Raw genomic sequence first — 17,758 nt, 5'->3', positions numbered from 1 at the left:
AGTTGGCAGTGCCGACATATCCGTCCCCACGGGTTATAACGGGCACTGATGCGTTGTGGTGGTGGTGGTCGTTGTCGATTTGCTTGCTGTTTGTCAGTGATGGAGGTTAGGTCGACGCCGCCACCACTGCCGCCGACGAACGGCAGTCCGAAGTGTAGTGTAGTGTAGTGTAGTGTAGTGTAGTGTAGTGTAGTGTAGTGTAGCCAGCAACGGAACTACCACTACCACTACCACAACCACAACCACACACACATAGTGCTCTGTGCTGCCCACTACCACAGTCTTGTGCCGTTAGCAAAGCACATCCTGTGTGTGTTACCTGTCGAGCTCAGTGCAAAAACCACGTCCATTCAGTCAGGTTTGAAGGCTTTTTCTCCCTCACTGGCGTTCAACGCTACAGCACTTCTATGTGCTTTGCGGCAGCGCACACAGCTACATACATACACTCACACACACACACGAAGAATCCTGCTATTGCTCCTTCCCGTGCTTATCTCTTGCAGCCCGAGTTAGGTTCCAGAATGAATTCAGTGAGGGCGTCAGGCGTTCATTGATCTGGCACTGGCAGGCTGGGGGTATTATTCCCTTGACGGAGGCAGAGAGAGAGGCGGTCTACTTCTTGTGGACTCAACTCTCCGTGCCACTTGGAGTTCGCTGACTCCGCCACCACTGCTGTTGCTGTTGCTGCATCCGTCGCTGGCGATGTTGTTGTGGCTGCGTTCAGTCTCTGCGCCGCCCAAGACGGACGGGGTGATGTGGTAAACTGGCTGCTACAGAACTGACGGAGGAGATTGGGCTGTGCGGGGAAGGGGGGAGGTAAGGGGAGAAAGTGGCACGCGCGCGCGTGTGTGGCTCGTTTGCACGTGCAGTCAGAAGAGAGTTCTGGGTCAATACTTCAGTTGTAGGCAATTTGAGGCGCGTGGCTGGGTGTGTGGGGGTGGGGGTGGAGGTGGAGGAGGCGCGCGCGTGTGCAGTTCGTGTATGCGTGTGTGTGATTACAAAGAAAGCATTGATTAACTGCGAGCGTGTTCAAGTTCTCGCCAGACTGAGTTTTTCACGCAGAAATTGCAATGAGAAAAATGAACTTCTAACATTTTTTGTTATTAAAAAAAAGAGGAAAAAAAAAGAAGAAAAAAAAGTCTGTGTTGTGAGAATGCGAGGTGTTCACGTGGTTTGTATTGCTAAGAACTTGCTGCTGGTTGTTATCATCATCAGTTGTTGTTTTAGCGAACTTCAGCACGAACACTGACTGACCGGCGAACGAAAGATTGCATGTCGTTTCAATCTGTCTGCTGACTGTGACAGAGACTGGGGCATGACTGGCATTCATCCATTTCTCAGCTTACAAAACTTGACACGGACAAAATGTTTTCCTATCAGTCATATCGTTATTGAAGACGTAATTCTGATCCGTTTTGTTGCTGAAACATTTTGTTTAATTTTTGTGTGTAAGTGTATGTGCATTAAACGTTTTATAAAACACGCATACCAGACATTTCTAAAGCTAAGATTTTGCATGCCACACACACGTATGCGCACACCAAAAAAACAACAACAAACAAAACAAAACCAAAAAAAAAACCCCAAAACATGGCAATCACATTCATACACAAAACTGACACCGTCAAAACATGCATGCACGCACACATGCACACAAACGGCAATCGCGCACGCGCTCTGCACACACACACACACACACACACACACACACACACACACACACACACCGTCACACACACACACACACACACACACACACACAGAGAGAGAGAGAGAGAGAGCAATTATCTACTAAGATATACGAAAATATATATAATGTTCCAAATACCATAATAACACGCCTTCCACATTATAACTGGCGTTGTGTTGTTGCTGTATTCATCCGACTCACACTGACATGCACAAGCCTGCGCACACACGCATGCAAGCACTCACACACATGCAGCGCATGCACACACACACGCGAACACACACGCGAACACACACACACACACACACACACACACACGTAAGCATATACGCACACACACACTCTGTCTCTGTCTGTCTCTTCTGTGTGTGTGTGTGTGTGTGTGTGTGTGTGTGTACACTGCGCTTGTGTGTGTGTGTGAGTGTGAGTGTGCGCGTGCTCGCCGCGACTGTGAGTGTGTCTCTGACTCTGTGTGTGTGTGTGTGTGTGTGTGTGTGCACGTGCGCGCGTGTCTGCGCGCGCGAGCGTGTGTGCCAGAGTGGCACTGATATTGACCAGCTGCAGTGCCAGAGGGGTCTTGTCCGTGTTGGGCAGGTGCTCCTCCAGCCCCAGGACGATGCAGCTGGTGATGATGGTCAGTAGCACCATGTACTCCAACAGCGTGAGAGGCACTCAGTTAAGGATCTTTCTGTCTACAAGTGTACTTGTCTTACTGTAATCCACGTGGAGTTTTCGACAGAGTTTTGCCAGAGATACAATAAGTATCAGTAGCTCAAGGAGGCGTCACTGTGTTTGGACAAATTCAGAAGACAACAAAATTGAACAGAAATTTGTGTGTGTGTGTGTTGGGGTGGGGGGGGGGTACAACCTGTATTGGACTGGTTTACACTGGTTTGAACCGGTTTGAACTGGTTTGAACCGGTTTGAACTGGTTTGAACCGGTTTGAACCTGGTTTGAACCGGTTTGAACTTCATTGGACTGGTTTGAACTGGACTGGACTGATTTGGATTGGACTGGATTGGTCTTGTATTGTATATTGTATTGCATTGTATTGTATTGTTTTACAACAATTCGCTTTTTCTTTCTGTCTGCAAGTGTACTTGTCTTACTATCCAGGTGGATATTTTTACAGAATTTTGCCAGCGATACAATAAGTATCAGTATCAGTAGCTCAAGGAGGCGTCGCTGCGTTCAGACGAATCCATATACGCTACACCACATCTGCCAAGCAGATGCCTGACCAGCAGCGTAACCCAACGCGCTTAGTCAGGCCTTGAGAAAATAATGAATACAGTAAAATACAATAAGTACAATAAAACACAATAAAGTAAAAAGCAATCCAGTACAACCCAACCCATCGCAGAATGGACAAATGAGGTCACGCTACACTGTCCAGGTGAAAACAATACTTTAGGCGAGTAGGCAAAAACTGCTGCTTTCAATATAATAATCAAAAACAACAACAACAACAACAACAAAGTTTCCCCAGGGGGGTGGGAGGGGTTGTGTGGTGGAGGGTGGACACATTACTTGGGAACCGTGCTGACGACTGTTCGTTCATGATACCGTTCTGGGTGCATTCAGTGCAGTCTCAATTCCAGCTCAGTGTGTGTGTGTGTGCGTGTGTGTGTGTGTGTGTGTGTGTGTGTGTGTGTGTGTGTGTGTGTCGTGTATGTGTCGTGTGTGTGGTGCTGTCAGTGCTGTCTCAATTCCAGCTCGTGTGTGTATGTGTGTGTGTGTGTGTGTGTGTGTGTGTGTGTGTGTGTGTGTGTGTGGTGTGTGTGTGTGTGTGTGTGTGTGTGTGTGTGTGTGTGTGTTACATATAGAAAATGATTGATTTAAGTTTTGTTTAAAAAGAACAAAAAACAAACAAACAAAAAAACAACAACAAAAAACATAACAATATAACATATTTCTAATGAAAAACTGACAACTATAACAGCGAACCAACTGGACCATTTAACAAGGAGTTGAAAAAATCATACATTAGCAATGGACTGCTGAAGATCGTCAACACTGAAGATGATTTCAGTTCAGGGATTTGAGACTTTAACATATCGCAAGTTGGTATATGATCGGTTGTTATGTGAGCACCACAGATGCAAGAAACATTACTGATATATTTTGTCCTAAAACAATTCATTTTCCATCTGCAGATTAGAGAAATGATTTGCCTCTTATGAAAATCATTATGGTAATGTTTTCCCATGAAACCATACATTTTCTGTATGTTCTTATGTAACTCCGAGTTATCGGTGTGTTTTTCCTCAAACTGAAATTTTGACCATTGGACTTTTTCTACCATGGTGTAACATTCCTGTAGTGAAAGCGAAATATTTAAATCTAACTCCTTCGTGGAGCTTCTAGCTCCTTTTTTAGCCAAAATGTCAACTTTTTCATCATAATAAAAACCGCAATGAGAAGGAATCCAGCAAAAGGTTATGTGGAAGCCTCTTAGTAAGAGTTCGTGAATCAAATTGTTAATTTCAATTATGAGTTCATACCTAACCGTTTCTTTTATAAGTTCAATAGCGTGAAGAACTGATTTAGAATCAACACAAAATAGAATCTGAAATATAGTTTTCGGAAAGGATATCATGAAATTTAACGCCATTAGAATTGCTATGAGTTCAGCTGTGAAGATGGACTTATTCTCTCCCAGTTGAAATGAGTTTTGAAAGTTAAGGTCTGGAATAACGAAAGCAGCGCCAGCTCTATCATTTACAACAGAGCCGTCTGTAAATATCTTTAGATGATTAGGGTATTTCTCTTCCAAATGGATTCGTACATGCGATGTAAGTAAATTTATGTTGTCATCTTTGGTCAGATCAGTGTGATCAAATTGCGCTCTCTGAAGTTCCCATACAGGTGTAGGTGATACTAAGACCTTTTAGCAAAATGAGGGGTTTTATTTACGCCGGAATTTGTTAAAATACTTGACGTGTATGTTCCCAGTGTGGTATGAGAGGATATAGATCTAGCTCTCTTTGGAAAATCGCGGTCGGATTTGAGAGTTATTTCTGATTCCAAATCATTTTCGTCCGTTAAACTTCTCAAGACAAATTTACTACACGCAAGTTCCCTTTGATCCTCTAATGGTAATACTCCCGCTGCACTGTACGTTTTCTTACTGGAAGCATGGGCTGGTAAGCCAAGTGCCAGTTTATATGCTCTGCAGTCTATGCTTTGAATTTTTTTCAATAAATATTTCGGTGCACTGAGGTATACTTCTTGTGCATATATCAGTTTTGACCGAACAAGTGATGTGCAAAGGTGTAGTAGAATGAATATGTCCTGGCTCCATGGTTGTTTGCATACTATTTTCAAGAAGTTTAATGTTTTCCTGGCCTTTGTTAAAATGTAATCGATATGATGATTCCAAGTTAATTTTGGTGTAAGGTGTACTCCAAGGAATTTAACTACTTTTTTTTTTTATATTCCAGGGTGTTATCGTAAATTGTAAAGGAAGGCAATGTTGCTGGACTTGATCCATTATTAAAAAGCATCAAGTGTGTTTTTTCGGTTGATATTTGCAGACCATTCTCGCTCATATAATTTGCTACTGTGTTTAATTCATTTTGATATAGCTTTTTTGTGTAATTCATATATCGGGCAGGCGTATTCTTTTTGATTGTAACTTTCATCCACATGCATATATCGTCAGCGTATTGAACCATTACAACATTCTTTGTTTTTGTTTTTTTTGGTAGATCATTCATTAGAATGTTGAACAATATTGGAGCAATTACAGAGCCCTGAGGAATACCTGTCTGCAATGTTCGTGTAGATGAATACGTATTCCCTATTTTAGCCTGAATTTTTCTGTTTTCTAAGAAGTCTTTTATAAAGTTATACATATGTCCCGATAATCCAATCGTCTTCACTTTTAACATTAGACGTGAATGTCACACTTGGTCATATGCTTTAGTAATGTTGAAAAAAGTTGCAAACATTTTCGTCTCGCAAATTGGTACTTAACCTGAGTGGTTAATTTCACTAAATGATCAATTGTGGATCTTCTTTTTTAAAAACCTGCTTGATTTACATGGATGACATTATTCTTTTCACAGTAGTATACGAGTCTGTTTAACATTATTTTTTCTAGCAACTTACAGACATGAGAAGCGAGTGCTATAGGTCTGTACCTGCCAATGTGTGTGTGTGTGCGTGTGTGTGCGCGCACGTGCGTGCGTGCGTGCATGTAGGTGAATGCAATCGTTACCTTCCCTTTCAATGATTGTCACTGATTATAGCGAACGCTGTCAGTTTCTTTCTGTTTGTCTGTCTACCCCCTCCCACCCCCTCCACACACTGTCTCTCTATCTCCGCCATTCATTAGAGCGGACGATGTCTCTTTTTTGTCTGTATCTGTCTCTGTCTGTCTGTCTCCACCCCACCCCCCACTCCACAAGACAAAGCTGTAAATGGCTTCCCATTGTCATGGAGAAACTATTGATCATACAGTATGGCTTTAGGAAAGGTAGTGGGGGGTCTTGGGGAAGGATGTGGGGGTCAAGGGTATCATTAGTGGGGGTGGGAGGTGGGGAGGGGGGTTGTGGAAGTGGGTTCGTGGGTAGAATAGGGGTTGGGGGAATAAAGTTGTGGTCATTGGTACAGTCAGTAGGGGTTTGTGGAAGGTGGTGGGGTTCGTGGGTAGAATAGGGGTTGAGGGAATAAAGTTGTGGTCATTGGTACAGTCAGTAGGGGTTTGTGGAAGGTGGTGGGGTTCGTGGGTAGAATAGGGGTTGAGGGAATAAAGTTGTGGTCATTGGTACAGTCAGTAGGGGTTTGTGGAAGGTGGGGGGTCATGTGTGTTTTGGGAAAGGTTGGGGGGTCATGTGGTTTTGGGGAAGGTGGGGGTCATGTGGTTTTGGGGAAGGTGGGGTCATGTGTGTTTTGGGGAAGGTGGGGGGGTCATGTGGTTTGGGGGAAGGTGGGGGGTCATGTGGTTTGGGGGAAGGTGGGGTCATGTGTGTTTTGGGAAAGGTGGGGGGTCATGTGGTTTTGGGGAAGGTGGGGGGTCATGTGGTTTGGGGGGAGGTGGGGTCATGTGTTTTGGGAAACGTGGGGGGTCATGTGGTTTTGGGGAAGGTGGGGGGTCATGTGGTTTTGGGGAAGGTGGGGTCATGTGGTTTGGGGGGAGGTGGGGGTCATGTGAGTTTTGGGAAAGGTGGGGGGTCACGTGGTTTGGGGGGGAGGTGGGGGGTCATGTGGGTTTGTTTTTTTTTGGGGGGGGGGGGGGGGGGGAGGTGGGGGTCATGTGTGTTTTGGGAAAGGTGGGGGGTCATGTGGTTTGGGGGGAGGTGGGGGTCATGTGGTTTTGGGGAAGGTGGGGGTCATGTGTGTTTTCGGATAGGTGGGGGGTCATGTGGTTTGGGTGAAGTGGTGGGGGGAGGGGTTCATGTGGTTTTTGGGAGGGGTGGGGTCATGTGGTTTGGGGGAAAGGGGGTCATGTGGTTTTTGGGAGGGGTCATGTGGTTTTTGGGAGTGATGGGGTCATGTGGTTTGGGGGGAAGGGGGTCATGTGGTTTTTGGGAGGGGTGAGGTCATGTGGTTTGGGGGAAGAGGCGGGATCATGTGGTTTGGGGGGAGGTGGGGGGTCATGTGGTTGGGGGGGGGGAGGGGGTCATGTGGTTTGGGGAAGGTGCTTTTTTTTTGGGGGGGGGGGGGTTCATGTGGTTTTGGGGGAGGTGGGGGGGATCATGTGGTTTTGGGGAAGGTGGTGGGGGTCAAGGGGATATAAAGGAAGGTGGGGTCATGTGGGTTTTTTTTGTAAGGTGGAAGTCATGAGTGTTTTGTTTGGTTAGTTTTTGTCATGTGGGTTTTTAGAGAGGGAGGGTCATGTGGCTTTTTTTTGTAAGGTGGAAGTCGTGAGTTTTTTGTTTGATTAGTTTTTGTCAATGGGTCATGTGGGTTTTTAGGGAGGGAATGTCATGTGGTTTTGGGGAAGATGGGGAGTCAAGAGGGCTTGGGGAATGAGAAGATAGTGGGGAGTGGGAGGGGGGGGGCATGTGGTTTTGGGGAAGATGGGGGAGTAGGGGGGTTTGGGGAATGAGAAGATAGTGGGGAGTGGGAGGGGGGGGGCATGTGGTTTTGGGGAAGATGGGGGAGTAGGGGGTTTGGGGGAATGAGAAGATAGTGGGGAGTGGGAGGGGGGGGGGGCATGTGGTTTTGGGGAAGATGGGGGAGTAGAGGGTTTGGGGAATGAGAAGATAGTGGGGAGTGGGGGGGGGGGGAGAGTCAAGTGGTCAAGGAGTGTGAAGTTAGAGTGTGGGAGGGGCGGCGGGGTGTGGGGGGGTGGGGGGGCAAAGAGGTTTGCGAAAGATAGTGGGGTAAAGTGGAGATCAGGTGCCAGCTGCAATGCTTGGTTCTAACTTTTTGACAGTTACATGTGAATAAATGCCTACATTAACCGAACTACGCCATTGTTCAGTTCCATACTACACACAGTTAGTAGCAGGTTACGACCATATTAGGCTCTTCCGTCTGAGCAATGCAACTGGCTCCTGGAGATGGTAGTTTGGTCAAGGGGAGAGTGCAGTGTTGCAACACGGAAGGTAGTTGGGTCAAGAGCAGAGCACAGATTTGGGGGGGGGGGGGGGGGGAGGTATTTGGTGTGTCAATAGGGGCTCTGGGGAAGGTAAGTTTGGTCAGGGGAGACCTAGGAGTTGGGGATCAAGGGGGTTAGAGAGTGAAAGACAGAGACAAGAGAGAGAGGTAGAGACAGACAGAATGAATGCAACTGTGGCCTGTTGATGTGGTTGAACCATGGGTTTGAACTATGTTTGATAAATAGACCAGGGTCTTTGAACTCCCCTTTCTTTACACCTTAAATGGTGATCTGGGTGCTAGTCATTTGGACATAACGATGAATCTAGGTTGTATGTGCAAAATGCACTTAATGCGTATAAAAGATTCCACTCTGTCAGAAAAACCCCAGCAACAATTCAATAATGATAATAATAACTAAAAAGTGGTGCTGCACTTTGGTGGTGCACTATCCCTGGGAGAGAACAGCCCTGGTTGTCAAACCAAGAAATATGTTGTGACAAAAAAGTAATACACTGCAACAAATGTAATACACTGCAACAAATGTGTGTGTGCATTTACATAGAAAAAAATGCAGATTCTTATTTACGTACAGGAGTTTCTGGTGAAGAGCCAAGGTATACGATTCTGTCTGTCTTTCAAGTGAAACGCATGACATAGCAATAATAACAACTTGAATTCACTGGTGTCAACCATGATGAAATCTCACTCACATATACACACACAAACTTACATTCGCTCAATCACACACACACACACACACACACACACACACCTCAAACAAATACACACAATCACAAACACAGAGCTCTTCAAGAGAAACACTTATTTCTAACAATTGGCTTTATTTTCAAAACAATGACAGCGATCCTTTTCACAGAGAAATCAACCAACCATACTGTTCAATATGCTATATGAACTGTAATGATCATCTCCACCATCAACAGCACCTCATTTCATCATTAAAAAAACAATCCAAATAAAAGGCAGTTAAACTTACTTTATTTTCTGTAGGGCTCCGCTTCATCAGTACCTGTTTCACTTTTCTCCATGAACATCTGCCTATATTTCTACCCAAAAGCTAACATCTGCCTATATTTCTGCCCAAAAGCAAACATCTGCGTATATTTCTGCCCAAAAGCTAACTATTCCATCGACTATTCAAGGTGAACATTTTCAGGCATGGTGATTCCATCTGCAATAATCCATTTTAACCACTATCTGCAGACTGTCCTTTATTTCTCTCCATCTCTCTAATAATGTAATATACACACGCACACATGCTCACAAGACTCTCACCATAGCCACATGCACACAAGCGTTCAAATGATGACATTTTTTTCTTACAAAGGCAAAAAAAGAAAGCCCAGAAAATGAAGAGAAACAAAACACAAGCAAGATCAATGTCTCAAGGCATTCACCAGCTACACTGGGTCTACACCGAGGTCAGGCATCAACTTCCTGCACATGTGATGTGAAGTATGTGGATCAGTCGCATGCTGTGGCGACACCTTGAGACTGACACCAAACTGAAGCTGCTCAGTGTCACATTTCTTTAACCCCTTGTCTTGTGCTGACAATATGATCGTCACTGAAGCGCCATCACCTGACTGAGGTAAGACAGGAGCGCATGCACAAGTCTGGATGTCAGTCACCACTCTGCAGTTGGTTTTCTTCCTCTCCCGAATACATTACTTTGCTCAGTAAAATCAATTACGCTACAGGCAAGTACACACCAAAAGTACTAACAGCACTTCAACTTCATGCATCACTGATCTCATCTCGCCGAGGCTTAGCAGTCAAAGGATTCACACACACAGGACCAAGAACAGCATAAACGCACACACACACACACACACACACACACACACACAGTTTCTGTTTCAATATATGTTACACCACATCTGCATGGGAGGGGAGGGGAGGGGTGGGGGAGAATAGAAGGGCTGATGCCTGATCTTCTCATAAATTCCAATGTACTGATCAGGCCTTGAACCTCACACACACACACACACACACAGTTTCTGTTTCAAGGAAGTGTCTAGGTGTATACAGACTGATCAATATATGTTACACCACATCTGCATGGGAGGGGAGGGGAGGGGTGGGGGAGAATAGAAGGGCTGATGCCTGATCTTCCAATGTACTGATCAGGCCTTGAACTTGAACACACATGCACGCACACACACACACACACACACACAAAATGTCTTCTCCTTGAGCTGCTGGTTGGCTTGCAGGATGTCTCAGATTCCAGGGGCATGAAGGTATACAGACTGATCCATATACACTATACCACATCTGCAGGGGGACAAAAAAAACACAAACCAGAAGATACCGAACCTTCTCATCAAACCCAATGTGCCAATCAGGCGTTGAGCACGCACATAAATGTACACGCACACACAGACACACACACAAACACATACACTCATGTCTTCTTCTTGAGCTGCTGGTTGGCTCGCAGGATGTCCCCGGGGCTTGGATATGGGCGCTGCTGGAAGAGGGGTCCGGATGCCGTCACGTCCACACCTGTCTTTGCAGATCCCCGTGTGTCCAGTCCCTCCGTCCACCCACCCCTGTGGACAACAACACGCACACTAAGTGGCAAGTTTCTTTCTATTTTTTTTTCTTTTCTTTTTCAGCTACCCCAACATCTGCACTGTTTCAGTGGCATTACTCCCACGCTGCTCGTTCAGAGTCCCCCCCATACACGGCCACACCCAGGTTCGTCTGTCTCAGTCCCAGCGCTGGTAGTCCACATGGAACCAATGATGTTAGGTCGCCAGGAGGCCACACACCAGTGGCAAATTTCAGTTTCAGTTTCTCAAGGAGGCATTATTGTGTTTCGGACAAATCCATATATATACTCTACACCACATATCTGCTAGGCAGATGCCTCACCCAGCAGCTTAACCCAAACGTGCTTAGTCAGGCCTTGAATGTATGCATATATATTTGTGTACCTATCTATTGTATTGTATTGTATTTCTCTTTTCGTCACAACAGATTTCTCTGTGTAAAATTCGGGCTGCTCTCCTTCTCTCTTCTTTCTTGAAACAATACAAACAGCATAAAATTTAAGGGGAAAAAATCTGCCTTGTTTCAGGGTCTGAGGGGAAATTTCTATCAATTAATCATCGCTGCTTTTAGCCCAGCCACCTTACGAGGCCATAATCAAAGTTGAAAACCCCCTTCACACTAAGGCCCTCAGATCAACCCACACCTTTTCAACACAATGTGGAGAATAACCAAGACATCACAACAAACTGCAATGAGAAAGATGGCAGAGAGGAGGGAATTCTATCACAAGCTTTTACAATCTGAAGCGTTGTAACATGTTTATGGTGTTTTCCTCATAACACACCTGTTACCCTGAAATGTGGTCAATGACTGCATGTTTATCATGACTTACCTTGGAACATCTGAATAAGCTGCAGGATCCATTGGGTCAATTTCATCTCTCCTGGCATGTCCTGTACAAACAGCAAGAAATGTTCAGTCAGTAGCAGCCACTGACTGTTTGATGTATATACAAGCAGCTTGCTTACTTCTTGTATTACTACATCATGTTCAGCATTGACGAAATAAACTTTCTTGTCAGCACACATCTACAAGTGTGTATGAAGGCATGTTATGAGTCGCTGTAAAACAAAAAATTCTTTGCACTGTACGACAATTTGCAATGTCTTCTTGAACAGTTACAGAAGTCATGCTCATAAAAAATGATACGATTATGAGATTGTTTTCACACAGCAGCACAGATATTTCTGACCTAAATCTTTCCCTGTGCAAACCCACATGAGCACATGCACGATCACATGTATTCACATCACCATGTCACTACGTATCAATCCCCACACATCCCCACAAAACAGCACTCTATCCATTTCCATACATTACTTTCCACATCACACTTTTGCCAAAGAAAATTCAAACAGTGCAATGTGTTACACATACAGCACACAGACAAAATAACACATATATCTACACACTATTAAGTCTCCAGGTTACAACAAAGTGGAGGTAACAAACCTCTGTGTTTTTCTCTTTCTTCCCGGAAGCCCCTGCCGCGGTTCTCACGAACATCACGTCTTTTCCTGTCAGGCTCTCGTCTGGATCGGCGCCTCTCTTCCTCAGAGTCTGAGTCACTGGAACTGCCACTCTGTTTCATACACACACACAAAAATAATAATAATAAATAAATAAAAAGTATTCTCCCATCCAAGCATACACAAATTTAGTCACAAAATCGTACATACACACAAACACACACTCATGTACACACACTATAAAATGTATAAATTAAAAACAAACCCATACATTTACTCTCAGCATATATTCAGAAAGAACCACAAAAAAGGTATCAATATTCAATATCAAGAGTTTTAAAAAGTTAAAGGTACCTCACAAACGGATGTCACAGGTATAAAAAAAAATATATTGATGAGCTATCATGATTGTGTGGAAAAACACACACACACACACACACACACACACACACTCACTCATACACACACACACACACACACACACACAACACACACACACAACACACACACACAACCTCACCATATCACTCTCAGCCTCCATAGCCTCATCTTCCATGGTCTCCATGTCTTCGTCCTGGTCCTCCAAATCAATGTCCAGCGCAGACACCAAGGTTTCTGCAAAAGCAGCATGTCAACATGCACACACTGTCACTGGGTGCTCTGAACACACACCCACACACAAATGGCAGCAGCCTGTTGCCCCATTCATGGAGTAACACCCTTATCTTTAACAGCTTACATGTCCCATTAAGTCTACATGGATCGCCAAGTCAAATCGACTGTAAATATTAGGTCAAGTCTACTTTTTGCCAGCCTTCCTCAATTTTCAAGTGAATCATTCCAATACTTATTATATGCTATCACATTTGTGGTATTATCTGTAATTCTCATTACAAACAAGCCTGTGCACATAAGAGATAAATTCACAGATACACGCACACTTTCAAACCTTGGACACACACATCTGACATAATCGCTGAAGAAGAACACACCCACGCACACACTTACATACAGCTGAAATATGTAAAAGTAAAAACTGAAGACCACACACACGCATGCACACAGATGTGTCACTGCAACGACTCTCACTGCGACGACTCAAGCAGTGTTCCTGATTCTCAGTGACACCCACCTCTCAGTTTGTCAGCAGGCATGGAGATGACTGCTCTAGGGTGTGCAGGGGACAGCCAGCTGACCTGGTCAGTCTGGAGACTCCAATAGTAATACCTTCCCCTGCATACACACATACACACGTTGCATAAAAACACAGTGTCACACACACAGTGTCACACAGATCCACACAGTGTGTCATACACACAGTACACTTATGCTTACTTGATTTATCAATGTTACACTTTTACAGTCTACAAATTCCTTTTCTTTTCTTTTAATTGCATGATACATGATTCAAACTGTATTTCATTTAATTTCAAATAATGTTTTCTGTCTTAAATATAAGCAACCAAATCATAAATCTGTTGAATAAATTTCAATCAATGGCAATGTATTACAGGTCTAATTTGTCTTATACCTAAGTCACTAAGACTAACACTGTAACAGAAAAGTCAAAATGCTTGTTTTCAATTTTGAAATAATGTGGTAAACCATTGTGTGTGTCTGTTTTTTTGGTTTTTTGTTGTTGTTTTTTGTTAAAGGGCATGGGTGAGTAAACAAAATGGGGGGTGGGGGGGGGGCAAAAATAAATCATTTCTAAAATTTTCGCAAAGGTATTAGGTAAACTGGTAAGTCTTACGTTTCTGGATCAGCCACTTCTTTCCAGCCATCCGGCAGAGGGTATTTCCTCAGCATTCTGTCCCTTTTCCGCAGCATGTCCGATTCTGGGGAGAAGCTCTTCATGCCCCAGCGGTTCTTGCAGAACTTGACACAGGTGTGGAAAGGGTTCGCTTTGTTGGGGCAGTTGATCACTTCGTGGACGTAATCTGTGTCGTCCTCGTCATTGTCTGGCACTTCTTTTTCATCCTCCTCCATTTTGCTCTCTGACTCTGTGACTTCTTGTTTGGCTGGGTCGTCATAGTCTTCCGCAAACACCTCCTCCACTTCTTCCACTGAAACATTTGAAATGAAACTGAAAGTTAGTGAAACAAAGTTTTTTCAATATGCTCATGAAGGTTCAAGGTTCATAATTGTGTTGGTTAACTGCTCCCCTGTGTGTGTGTGTGTGTGTGTGTGTGTGTGTGTGTGTGTGTGTGTGTGTGTGCACTCGTGTCTTAGCATTTTCATCTCTGAATAGATCTTTCAATACTGAACATTTTATGGCAGTTTGCAGTAATCATCCCACGTGTGAATCACATAAAGTGATTCCAAACAGACTGTTTAGACGTTACGCCACACTTACGCGTACGGTGCGCAACCAATTCAATGATTCGTCGAATAAAACGTCTAATTTGAAACGGATAATCTGACAACGATTATCATGCATTCTCAGGATAAATTAAACTTCTGCAATGCTTATCCTTACCTGGTTTAGTCGGCTGTGGAGCTGGTTCTTCTTTGATTATTCCTCGCTTGGCGAGTCGAGCAGCGAGAGCAGGAGGCAAAGGCATGGTCAAAATTAAAACTATTGAAAACACAAACCAGTCAAGTAAGATTTTCCGTTGCACGATGCACAGATGTGCCGCTGTGACTGAAGACGGAAGTTGTAGGCTTTCACCAAGAGAGGTAATGCAAGTAAGTTCCTGTGCTAAATTGTCGTCTGCTTCTCAATCATTTCCAGTTGTCAAGTAAGCCGACCGGTTGAATGAGTATTCTTTTTTAAAAAAAAAAAAAAAAAAAAAAAAAAGTGTAGAAATAAGATTCTCGAAAGACATGTTCAAAAATGTTGTATCAACACAAGAACTTTTATCGGATAGTCAAAGGTAATTGACTTATTTTGATTTACTTTTTTTTGTGATCAATACTGACTTATTTTGATTTACTTTTTTTGTGATCAATACTGACTTATTTTGATTTACTTTTTTTGTGATCAATCAGTCCAATGTCTTTCAGTTCAAAACTACGTGATCATTCTTTCATGAGTTGCATGCTTGTTCGCTTGGACTATCTTATTCTTGATTTTTAAAAATTAAGTTAAGAAATGAAAAATGCGTTGAAGACTGACTGAAAACAAACAAACATACCTTTGTGCAAATAACTTAACTTTTTCAGGGATGATTATGTCAGGCTTAGCATTGCAAAAATAAAAAGTTTTACTTTTTTTAATGTTAACAAAAACAGAAAAACTGCTTTTCTTTTTCTGAGACAAAAGTCCATGATTTCAAGCTTGTCTGTATAGATTTTAATTGTGAGCAATGGACGTAGGCAAATTGATTAAGCATTTTGATTTGATATTTCAATTTTCAAGGAATAGGAAGCATTAAAAAAAAAGTTTTAAGTCTGTGGACCGATGTACATTTATATGCTTCGCCACAACTGCTTTTAAAATGTCTTTTTTAATGAGCAGATACATGACCTACTCATGAACCCAGTGCGCAGGTCAAGGCCTCGGGGTCAAACTATAAAAGGTTAAAGCAATCTATTATCTTGTATAGTAATTATTTTTAAAAAGGTTTTGTCAACAGTCTACACTGCTTCCTCTAAAACACTTTAATGGCTTCCATATAACACTATTTATGTGGGTAGACAGGTTGCTGTTGTGATCATGACCTTGACCTAGCTCACTTGGACATCGGTCCAGTGAACTCACATAATTCTGTGTGCATGGCCAAAGTGAGTTAAGCATGCACTGATTCGGTGAACATTTTTTGTTGTTGTTGTTTTTTTTACTTTCTACTTTCTCTCAAACTTTTGTTTCAGCAGGTTTATAGAAACCCAAAATAATCAGAGGTGCAGTCAATATATGGTGGATTATTATTGCAAATGACTCAGAAGAAGAAATAGTTTATTATTTTCCCTTTGCTTGACATTCAAAAGAACATACTGTTTTTCGTCTTCTTCTTCTTCGTCCTCATATTTCTTTTCTTTTCTTTTTTTCTTTCTTTTTTTAAAAAAAAAGCTGATTATGATTTGAATAATGACAATAACAATAATGATGATAATGAGGGACAGGTAGGCAGCCTGTTGCACAAATGACTTTGTGTTTATAAAGTGCTTAAAGCTTGGTCTGTGACCGAGGATAGGCGCGATATAAGTATCCATATTAATTAACCAATCAATGCCTTTTGGCTTCAGGAGCACTTACAGCAATGACTCAGCCCTGTTCAGCCTGTCCCAGAGACAGCATTCACAGAACGACTTCTCTCAGGTCAGGACCCAGGACCTCTTCACCCAGAACCACTCCACTGGCTCACAGTCAGAGGTCAGGAAGTCTTCTGTTTGTTTTATTTCACACAATACACATCTGCTTCTTTCTTCTGTTTCCTCTTTTATTTAAGTGATGTTCCATCTTCTTAGTAAATGAGAGTTCAAGTGAATGATGAGTGTGTGTGTGTGTGTGTGTACATGCAGATGCATGTGTGTGTGCGTGTGTGGACACATTCCACAGTCATGAATGTAATCTTCAACAAACCACTGTCATTACGAACATTGTATGATAGTCAGTGGTTTTCAACTATGACCATCAGAACAGCAGAGGAGGCAGCTGCTGTCCTGACTATCTGGGCCAGAATTTTATTATAGTGGAGAGTGTTTTGCCCAAGTTAACATCCCCACTCTTTTGGCCAAGAGGGATTTAGGAAAGTCAGCATTGAGATGGTTCCCAAAGGCCAACTAGTCCTCAAATGCAGCACTAAGAGCCAGTGCAGTATTGCCTGCTAGTTTAAGAGTTATAGTCCTTCACAAAAGACTAAGCTGTAAATCAATTCCCATTGCAATGGAGAAATTATTGATCATGCAGCTCTCGCTTTGCTGTTGGCCCAACTGTAAACATACGTCAACCTGTGATATAACTTATAAGCTGAGCATTGGGTCCTTGTCATGAATGTAATCTTCAACAAACCACTGTCATAGTAAACACACATTACCATCATAACAACAAACCACTGTCCCTAAAAACATAAACAACTGCATTGCCATTATAACCCATGCCGCCGATGTGTCTTTTTTTGCAGAGCTCATTCCCCCCGGTCACCAAGAGGGTGAGCATGTACGACAAGTGGATGAGCAAGGGGGCCATGTTCAGAAAGGACCAGTCCAAAGCCTCCACCACCAGTGGTGCCTGTCTGCTGCCTGGCCAACAGATGAACAGAGCAAAGGACACAGAGGACAGGTCTGTCACTGCTCTGTGTGTTCGTTGCTACTCAGCAAAACAACAACCCTTCATTTTCCATATATGAAAAAGAAGAGAGAAAAACCCTCTCAATTCTTATAGTATTTTTCTTCTTCTTGTTCTTCTTCTTGTTGTTAATCTTCTTCTTTCTTCTTCTTCTTCTTCCTCTTCTTCCTCTTCTTCTTCTTCTTCTTCTTCTTCTTCTTCTGCATTCATGCTTTCATAGACTGCAGCTTCCTATA

General features: G+C 43.2%; 1 protein-coding gene across 1 annotated transcript; it reads right to left on the bottom strand.

The window, feature by feature from the left end:
- Positions 1-9,070: 9,070 nt before the first annotated feature.
- LOC143285238 (polyglutamine-binding protein 1-like) lies at positions 9,071-14,953 on the bottom strand. The gene is made up of 7 exons (XM_076592497.1): positions 14,772-14,953; positions 14,046-14,358; positions 13,425-13,525; positions 12,813-12,907; positions 12,276-12,405; positions 11,656-11,716; positions 9,071-10,819 (listed from the first exon to the last, which is right to left on the bottom strand). Exons 1-7 carry the CDS (start codon positions 14,854-14,856, stop codon positions 10,672-10,674), a joined length of 933 nt encoding a protein of 310 aa, XP_076448612.1. The 5' UTR covers positions 14,857-14,953; the 3' UTR covers positions 9,071-10,671.
- Between the last annotated feature and the right edge of the window lie 2,805 nt (positions 14,954-17,758).

Source organism: Babylonia areolata, chromosome 8 (genome assembly GCF_041734735.1).
Source record: "Babylonia areolata isolate BAREFJ2019XMU chromosome 8, ASM4173473v1, whole genome shotgun sequence".
Lineage (NCBI taxonomy): Eukaryota > Metazoa > Mollusca > Gastropoda > Neogastropoda > Buccinidae > Babylonia > Babylonia areolata.
Note: the sequence above shows the minus strand (reverse complement) of the source record. Positions and strands in the feature narration are given on the sequence as shown.

Coding starts and splice junctions, on each gene's coding strand:
- LOC143285238 (XM_076592497.1), bottom strand. CDS start 14,856: ATGCCTTTGCCTCCTGCTCTCGCTGCTCGACTCGCCAAGCGAGGAATA. Junction 14,359..14,771: donor TCCACAGCCGACTAAACCAG/GTAAGGATAAGC, acceptor CAAATGTTTCAG/TGGAAGAAGTGGAGGAGGTG. Junction 11,717..12,275: donor AGAAAGAGAAAAACACAGAG/GTTTGTTACCTC, acceptor CTGTTTGTACAG/GACATGCCAGGAGAGATGAA.